Source organism: Aedes albopictus, chromosome 3, assembly GCF_035046485.1.
Source record: "Aedes albopictus strain Foshan chromosome 3, AalbF5, whole genome shotgun sequence".
Taxonomy (NCBI): Eukaryota; Metazoa; Arthropoda; class Insecta; order Diptera; family Culicidae; genus Aedes; species Aedes albopictus.
The window spans coordinates 163,329,075-163,338,510 of NC_085138.1; the positions used below are offsets into that span (position 1 = coordinate 163,329,075).

Here is a 9,436-nt window from a genome sequence, read left to right on the forward strand (position 1 = left end):
TCAGAACCTCAGAGTGCAATTCTGATAACTTAGCAACATTCTCTTGGTGATCTAGGTCACCCAAACTATTCTGGAATTAAGACCTTCAAGCTACACCTACAAGCTCTACTCTTGTATCTCTTTACTTTATCGATGTAATTCTTCCACGATTACCTCTGTTGTATCTCATAATATGTTGAGTATTACTTTGTGTTACTTGTGCATCCACTGACATACAAATGATCTTTATGGTATTTGGAAGTGTCGGAAATTACCCAAGAATTCCTCTAGGCGTTCCTCGGAAATTCCACCAGGAGTCCCCCAGAAATTCATCGTGATGTTCTCCGAGAACATCTACGAGTTCCTAGGGAATGCCTCAGGGCTTCCCGTGAAATTCTCCAGGAGTTTCCCAGCAGTTTCTCGAAAATTTTATCAGGAGCTATGCTGAATTCCTTCAGGAGTTCCTCAGGAATTACTTTAAGAACCTTTCGAAAAGTCCTGCAGGAGTTCTTCGGGAATTTCTCCAGAAATTCCCCGAGGATTCCACGTGAAATCAAAGTGAAATTGTCATACGGTATCATTGTAATATGGAAATAATTGAAAAAATATTCGAAGGCCCACGGTGAATGGAGCCCCCACGGTGAATGGCGACTGGACGGTATGTATGTTGTGAGAAAGCTGGAAAGTAAAGATGGTGTTTGCAAGAGATCCCGATGGTACATGAGGACCTGGACAGCAGCGGCAAAATGGGAGGACTAGAAATTTATCTGTGCCCAGCAAGCATTGTCATACTTTTCCGGATTATGACTCAGTTGTACAAAAAAAAAAAAACAAAAAAACAAAAAACAAATGTACAACAGAGATGATTATAGGGTAGCGAACCACTTGGGCAGCGGCCGGTATTTTGAGCACTCTTCGTTATGACTCAGTCAATTCCCCCAATTGACTTGAAATTTTGTACACAGCTAGATACTATACGTATCTCATCGCCTTCCAAAAATTGTGTCAATTGGTTCAGAATTGACTGAGTTATAGCAGAAAAGAGCCCAAAATAGATGCCCTGCTGAGATGGTTCCATTTCCTTATTTGCGATTATATGATAAAAAAAAATATGATGGAATATGATAAAACAAAAAATCCACACACCGTCTTTAGCCACAGGCTGTACAGACTAAACATAACTTACCAGACAACGGACAACACTTACGACACCCAGTGGCTCAATGGAGAATTTTCCGTTCGACGAAAAGTTTTCTGCGACTGGAATGGGAATCGAGCCCACACTCCGTGGCTAACAATAGGCCTAAACGGCTGGTGCCGCTAACCGCACGGCCACGAAGCTCACCAAGTGATTGATGAGATTTAAATTACATTATAAAAACTAAAATTATTTGAATTGGCTCGTTAGCTTAGTTGGTAAAGCACATGTCTAGCGTAGAAGAGCCGTAAGTTCAAATCTCACCAAAGTGTGGTTTTTTTTCGCAACTTTCCATTAATTTACCCATCTGTAGAAATGTGCGCTAAGTTTTTTGCAATTCATAACCTCGCTCAGTTTTATATGGATTTTTTTTTTGTTTCTTTTTTCGTGAATTTTAACTTAGGCTAATTCTTCCCAACCTTATATCCCTTTCGTGACGAACCAACACAATCGCGCTGTTTTTCGGCATTGGTTTTACACATTTTTTTCAATTGTTTTTTCCTCAAAATATGTGATGTAAATAATTTTTATGATCGAGTTATTACTCTAACTTGTATTTCTGAGCCTCAGCTTTGGAATTGTTTATAAAAAACGCCACGATTGGTTAAACAAAAAGTAAACAATCACCCTAGTAGTTGAAAAAAAAAAATTATCTGTCGTATTTTTATAAATATTTGTTTAATCCAGGTATGCAGGGATAAAAATCGATAGAAAAACAGTAGTTCTGCAAAACGGCGAAGAAAAAGTGGTGCTTTATTGAAAAGCACAAGATTTCTGGGTGGTCGAAATGGGACCAGCACAATTGTGCTGTTCCGTCCCCAAGGCTGTCCAAGTCCCATCGGTAATAGCATATTCTTAGGCGTTTTATGGTATAGAAGATTGATTTTAATTATTAAATCAGTACAAAGTGTTAGTTTGTAAAAACCTAGACGAATAATTTCAACTCAAGGAACACGATATCAGCTTGTACGAGTTTTTTAAGGAACTTTGAATACTTGGGTGAAAAATATTACTCCATATTATCGAAATCGTGAATTAGATTGGAACAGGGATTTGCTGTTCTTATTATCTTGTTTTTATTCACTTCTTTGATTTAAATACCCTGTCAAGCTGATCTCGTGTTCCTAGATTTAAAATTGTATAAATTTCTACAAACTAACACTTTGCAGTGATTTAATAATCTTCTGTACCAAAAAACGCCTTAAAGTAGGCAATTTTTAGCAATTACAGTCAACTTTCGCTCGTTGCACTAAGCTCTTAGCCCAGTTAGTGAAAGACTTTGACTAGGTGGGCTGAGTTTTGAGCTATCAAATAATCTTTAACAATCATGTCGGAAATGCGTGCATTATGGTAGAAGCAGTTAACCTTTGATTGTTTGCTATTCAACAAGCTGAGATAGCCGAGAGAGCTCGGGCGTTCTACTCACACCCCAAGGATCTGAGTTCAATTCTCGCTCGGAGGTTAATTTATCTTTATATTTTCTAACAGATATCTGCAACGTAATTTTAAGATCGCACAAAAATTTCCATCATATATGACGGGGTCCTTTGGTTACATTCGATCCGTCATAATTTTACAGGTTTTTATCGAACTGTGTGGGCTATAGCCCACCTAACGGGCGCCCAGTTAAAACGTAGCCCAACGACCGAAAGTTGACTGTACTTAGAGAACATCGACCGGCTTGAGGACGGACCAGCACAATTGTGCTGGTCCTAATTGGAAAATGGCGGCGATATGGACGACGGGTAAATACCCCGTGCAGAAGTTGGTGTCTACTACCTACGAGGGCTTCGTGGTCGCCAAAGTAAACGGGGTCTTCTTCTGTAGCTGTTATGCGCCTTCGCGGTGGCCGATCGAGCGGTTCACGCAAATGCTGGACCGCTTAACGACCGTGCTAACAGGGCGAAGGCCGATGGTAATAGCGGGTGACTTTAATGCCTGGGCTGTGGAATGGGGAAGCGGAAGCCGTTTCACGAACCAGCGGGGTCAGATCCTGCTAGAAACACTGGCCATCTTAGATGTCGACTTGGCTAACGTCGGTACCAAGAGTACCTATAGTCGAAATGGAGCGGAGTCAATTATTGACGTGACCTTTTGTAGTCCTGGCCTAACAAGTAGTTCGAACTGGAGAGTAGATGATGGCTATACTCACAGCGACCACCTGGCGGTTCGCTACAGTATCGACTACAACAACAGCAGACAGCGGATAGAAGAAGAGACGGCTAGGCCAAGGCCAAGCCCTTGTAGGTGAAAGACATCATACTTCGACAAAGAGATATTTAGGGAAGCGCTCCGCCGTGAGCGAAACTTAATCGGTGTAGACGGCGACGAGCTGGTAGCGGTGCTCTCACGTGCGTGTGATGCTACCATGCCTAGGCGAGTCCACCCTAGAAATGGGAGGACACCGGCTTACTGGTGGACCGACGCGATTGCGGACCTGCGCCGCGCTTGCCTACGGGCTAGGCGGCGGATGCAGCGAGCACGATCAGAGGAAGAGCGAAACGAACGGCGGGTGGTGTTCGCCGCTGCAAAAGCCGCGCTCAAGACCGAGATAAGAGCAAGCAAAAAGGCCTGCTTTGAGGGTCTCTGTCAGAGTGCCAATACGAACCCGTGGGGTGACGCCTACAGGATCGTTATGGCCAAGACGAGAGGTGTGATGGCTCCTACAGAGCAATCTCCAGAGATGTTGGAGGGGATCATTGGAGGACTTTTTCCGCGTCATGATCCTAGTCCTTGGCCTCCTTTCGTAGGACAGCCGGGGACTGGGGCTGGCGATGAGGAAAGGGTCTCCGATGTGGAACTTGCTGGGATAGCTAAGTCCCTTAGCGTAGGTAAGGCCCCAGGTTCGGACGGAGTTCCGAACCTGGCCTTAAAAGTAGCTATTGCAGAAGCTCCCGAGATGTTGAGGTCTGCTATGCAGAAATGCCTGGACGAGGGAGTTTTCCCAGAAGCTTGGAAGAGGCAGAGCCTGGTACTATTGCCAAAGGCGGGGAAACCACCCGGAGACCCGTCGGCATATAGACCAATATGCTTGATTGACACGGCGGGGAAGGTGCTCGAAAAGATCATCCTCAATAGAATGTTGAGGTTCACCGAGGGCGTAAATGGTCTTTCGAGCAACCAGTATTGCTTCCGGAAGGGGAGGTCCACCGTAGACGCTATTTTGTCGGTTACAAAAACCGCCGAGAAAGCACTCGAGCATAAGAGGAGGGGAATTCGCTTCTGCGGGGTAGTAACTCTGGATGTAAGGAATGCATTTAATAGCGCCAGTTGGGCTGCTACTGCCGATGCGCTTTTGCGTCTGGAGATACCGGAGTACTTGTACAAGATTCTCGGAAGCTACTTCCAGAATCGCGTACTAGTTTACGACACGGAGGTGGGTCGGAAGTGCTTTCACATAACCTCAGGAGTCCCGCAAGGTTCCATCCTGGGTCCGGTGTTATGGAATGTCATGTACGACGAGGTGTTGAGGTTAGAGTACCCAGTGGGAGTGGTGATTGTCGGATTTGCCGAAGATATTACACTCGAAGTCTACGGTGAAACGATCGAGGAGGTAAAGTTGACTACCAACCACTCGATCAAGGTTGTGGAGGCGTGGATGCGGTCCAGGAAACTGGAGCTGGCTCACCACAAGACAGAGGTGACGGTTGTTAACAACATGCAGCTGGCGCAGCAGACGGAGATCAGTGTAGTAGAGTGCACTATCCTGTCAAAGCGCTCTGTCAAGCACTTGGGCGTGCTGATCGACGATAAGCTTACCTTCGGTAGCCACGTCGATTATGCCTGTAAAAGAGCCTCCACAGCTATTGCGGCACTGTCCCGGATGATGTCCAATAGCTCAGCGGTGTACGCCAGTAAGCGCAAGCTTCTGGCTAGTGTTGCTACGTCCATACTTAGGTATGGCGGCCCGGCGTGGGGTACCGCGCTAAGTGCTGAATGCTACCGACGGAAGCTGGAAAGTACTTACAGGCTTATGTGTCTGAGGGTTGCAAGCGCGTACCGTACCGTGTCACACGACGCTCTCTGTGTCATTACTGGTATGGTGCCAATCAGCATTCTTATCAGTGAGGACATGGAGTGCTTCGAAATGCGCGGCACAAGAGGCATACGCAAGACTGTCAGGATGGCCTCTATGGTCAAATGGCAGCGCGCGTGGGACAGTTCCACCAAAGGAAGGTGGACCCATAGGTTGATACCGAGGGTAGATAGTTGGATTAATAGGCGCCATGGGGAAGTTACATTCCACCTGACACAGGTCCTTACAGGTCATGGTTGCTTCCGACAGTATTTACACCGTTTCGGGCATGCGGATTCTCCCGAATGCCCAGTGTGCAATGGTTTAGAGGAAACGGCGGAACACGTTTTGTTCGTGTGCTCGCGTTTTCGCACAATGCGTGACCGCATGCTTGCCACATGCGGGGAGGACACAACTCCGGACAACTTGGTCCAGAGAATGTGTAGGGATGAGAATAGCTGGAATGCCGTTTCAACGGCTATCACCCATATCGTCTGGGAGCTACAGAGGAGGTGGCGCGTGGACTCGGAGAATGGCTAGTCCAGATGCAGTACAAGAGGTGGTCCAGGGGTTCGGAGTCGGCTTCGTAGGTCATACCGGTGCCCTGCGGTCGAGATCGACCCTTGGATCGACCCTTACAGCGATTAAGTGGCCGCGGAGAGGAAGTTCCGGTAGCGGTGTTGTCGTGGCGTCGGTCTACTGGGTTGGATCTGAGCCCGCGGTTGGAAAGGGGTCCCCGGCAAGGGTCGGGGTAGGTGAGACCCTGCTGTCTGCAACCTACGGATGCATCTGATAGGGCCTGAAGGGTAGTAATACCCTTCCTTTGCGGGCAGGTCAGATCGGGTTGCATGTGGGCATCAGTTCTTGATGTCCGCTCAGCAGTAGGGCGCGGGCGGGGTTGACCCTGCCCGCCCTCCGAGGACAAAGGGAGTGGCGAGGATCACTTGGGAAACTGGCTAAGCGCCAGCACGCTACCGTGATGGACTCTCCAGAGCGAGTCATCGTGTTCGTTGCTGCTAGGCTACGGCAGCTAACCTTGAGGGTGCGATATGCACTAGCCCCTCTCTGAAGCAATACCTTCTTGGTGGTTCCGGAGAGACGTAGGGTTTGGCGACCATAGGAATGTGTTTTAGTGGGTCGAGGAGAGAGTAGTCCTGGCTTCTACCGGCATTGTAGAAGATGGCCTTAACCCCACACTACCCTAACCTTCCTGTTAGGGTGTCTGATGAGCAGATTTATCCCCCTATGGTTTAGAAGGAAAAAAAAAATTGGACCCCAAAAAGTGCATAGGTGGATAAAGTAGCCGAAGTGTTTATGCGTAGATAGAAGTTCTCAATAGGAAAGTGGCACTGTAATAGTTGGTAGCGATCTCTGTAACGATTGTCGGCATAATCGATGCAGTTCCAATGCAGTGTAGCTGATACTATATATTTATGTAGATGTAGACAACATTTGTATTCAGCCCAGTATTGTCTTAAAATACTGCAATATTTGTTCTTCCAAAAATGTTTGTGTCTATAAAACCGCCATAGAACCGTTGTCCGAATAATAGTCTATAGCAGTCATTAGTCGTCCATAACAGTCCTAGTTTAAGCGCACAGGATGAAATATACGCGCGCGCAGTTAGAACAAACCGAGTTTGTACCGTTCCGTAGTTAGAATAAACTATCGCCAGTTCAGTTAAGTAAACGTTTCGTGTTGTGAATTTAACTACCTCAAAATACAGTGCATTTGAACTACAATGTCGTGTGTGTACATTAGTTGCCTTGGTCACAGTGCTAGGTCTCGATTATTACCCATTCCTTTGGACCCGACAGTGATCATGCCATGAACGCTGGTATGTGCGTCAACACGAAGTGAAGAAAGTTTTATTCTAGAGGATGGAGATAATCATTCTTTTATGGTCCGTCACGAAAGGGATATGGAAATCTAACTAAAGGTGAACAAAATGGTGGGAGTGGCAATGGTAAGAAGGATAACGATCTCTCCAATTTGCCTGGAATTAGGATTACATGGCTATAACGTCATCCAAAAGGTTTCCTGAAGTCTGGATTTCTCCCGAACAGAAATTACTTTAATGTCTGCCAATTTCTTGGAACAGAAGAGAGAAACACATGGGATTTGCTTGAATCACCCGCGAACTACTAAAAGCACACGCTAGTATCGGCAAAACAAAATACGCAGCGTTATCAAGAATAACAGCATCATAGAGGCCGTGCACAAATTACGTCACGCTTTAGCAGGAGAGGGGGTTTTACAGAACGTGACGACCCATACAAATGCTGAGGTCCCGTACAAAAAGTGTGGCATAGGGGAGAGGAATGTGACATTCTGATTTGAAAACGCAGATAAATGGCGCCTTTTGGCAAGGTCTCGAAATCTCAATTACTGTTTGTAGGTCCTACAAGCATTTGTGCAGTAAAATTGGAGGCGATGGCCCGGATCTCGTGGAGGAGAAGTTTCCATTGGGCGTAAATTCAAAAATTCAAACGGTGGTAACAAACTCTATCGATCAGCTGAGTTGCTATTTACGGCATTAAAACTTACATCAAATTAAAAATTAGTATTCCCATCAGTAGCACTACCAAATAGACAAAGTCCCACTTCCATAAATCAATTACCCAATGAAAACTTACTTCAGCATAAGGGAATGTTTGGTATTCCGGACGTTCTTCCTGTTCCATAGATAGATTAGCGCTATGAGATTCCCGACGCATCCAAAGAGATATGACAGCGCTATCACTATGATGTAGTAACTGGGCCTGATCAGCGAACGTGTGACTTCCTTGGTGAGGTTTCCAGCGCCAACAACATCTTCAACGAGACTCACATTGTTCAAATCACCCGGCGACGACGATAACACCAAAAACTCGGCCAGCGAGTTATTCAACGGAAAGTCGCCCATTTTCACTTTATTTTATTTTTTGAGGTTGTGGAGCACTGACCGTTCCCGAACAAAATCACTTGCACCAAATTCTAATTAATTTTCTTCTGGAAATAGCTTCTTCATCTGTTTCAATTAACACTCATCCTTGATTAGATCCTGGGAATCGAAATAGGCCCGAATTTATTTGTGCATCTAAACCACCGACACGTGCCAGGCTTCCTAGAAATCAACCGTCTTCATCGTGCGAATGCGGTCGTATGTCACTCGAAAGCAATCTATTCTTATCCTGAAGCCAAATTAATTTTACACTTGCACTCTCGGGGCCGCGGTCGTCGAAGTGGACTGCGAATGGACCGGACCGAGCGTCGTCGTCGTCGTTGTGTCCTGTACGCCTCCAGACGAGGAACCGGGAAAACGCGTTCCGGGTCGTTCCGCGCGCGGTTGAACCGAACCGAACTCGCGCGCTTTCAAAACCAAACTAAACAAGCCACAAGGAAAGCCAAAGAATTTTATCCACCCCCACACACGGCTCCTCGCTGAACGGGAGGCAGCCGCCGACCCGAAGAGGCGCAGGAATAGATGCGATGATGATGACGGGAGACTTATGGTGATGGCCAGCCAGGGATGGAAAATAGTGAGGAATGCAGCTGAGTAGACACAAACGCAAAGCTATCCTACTCGTGAACAACAGAAGCCAGAATATATTCGCACTTCCTTCACTCGCGAGCTAACGAAGCTGGTCGCACTCGTGATTGATTCGCGAAGCAACTCTGAACATTTTTCAATTTTGTGAAAAATGAATTTACACGGCCGACAGATTAACTTGTCAGGAACAATAAAGCACAAAACACTACTATCTGATGGATACTTACTTGTTTTGCCATTAAAATCGCACTAAAATGCAATTCCCGCATCTCCACTTGTTCTTCGCGAATAAAAATTCATGAGTGTTTTTGTTTTTGTTTTGCTTCATACTCGTGAAGCAAGCGGGTGCGAATAAACCCACACACGGCTTACTCTCGGCACCGTGAGTAAACCGTTTGTTGCTTTTACACTCGCGAGTTGATTCACGATGAGAGTGTTTCCATCTCTGGCTGTAGCCTAGCGGTTCTCAAATTTTACGCTGTGGTTTTGCCTGGAAAAGGTTGGAAACATTAGAGGCCTAGATAGGTTAGGCGTAAACGCACAGCCTCAAGCAAACAAGATGTTTTACGCCAAACAAATTATTTTCTTTTTGTATCCATTGAACCTACGCAATAGTCTATTTTAAGAACCGTTTTTATGAATGAAATTTTGATAGGAGGTGGCGCCCGAACACCTGAATACACTGGAGCCTCCCCACTACACCTGTGTCAAA

The 9,436-nt window shown here is 46.1% G+C and overlaps 1 protein-coding gene across 2 annotated transcripts in view; it reads right to left on the reverse strand.

Moving 5' to 3' along the window:
• Positions 1 to 8,560, reverse strand: part of LOC115260159 (prostaglandin E2 receptor EP4 subtype-like) — a 71,090-nt gene extending 62,530 nt beyond the window's left edge. Inside the window, exon 1 of one of the 2 annotated variants that reach the window (XM_062858810.1) lies at positions 7,829 to 8,560. In XM_062858810.1, coding sequence (XP_062714794.1) covers positions 7,829 to 8,097 — 269 coding nt within the window. In that variant the 5' untranslated portion in view covers positions 8,098 to 8,560. The remainder of the gene's footprint in view (positions 1 to 7,828) is intronic. The other variant, XM_062858811.1, reaches the window with a different exon arrangement.
• Between the last annotated feature and the right edge of the window lie 876 nt (positions 8,561 to 9,436).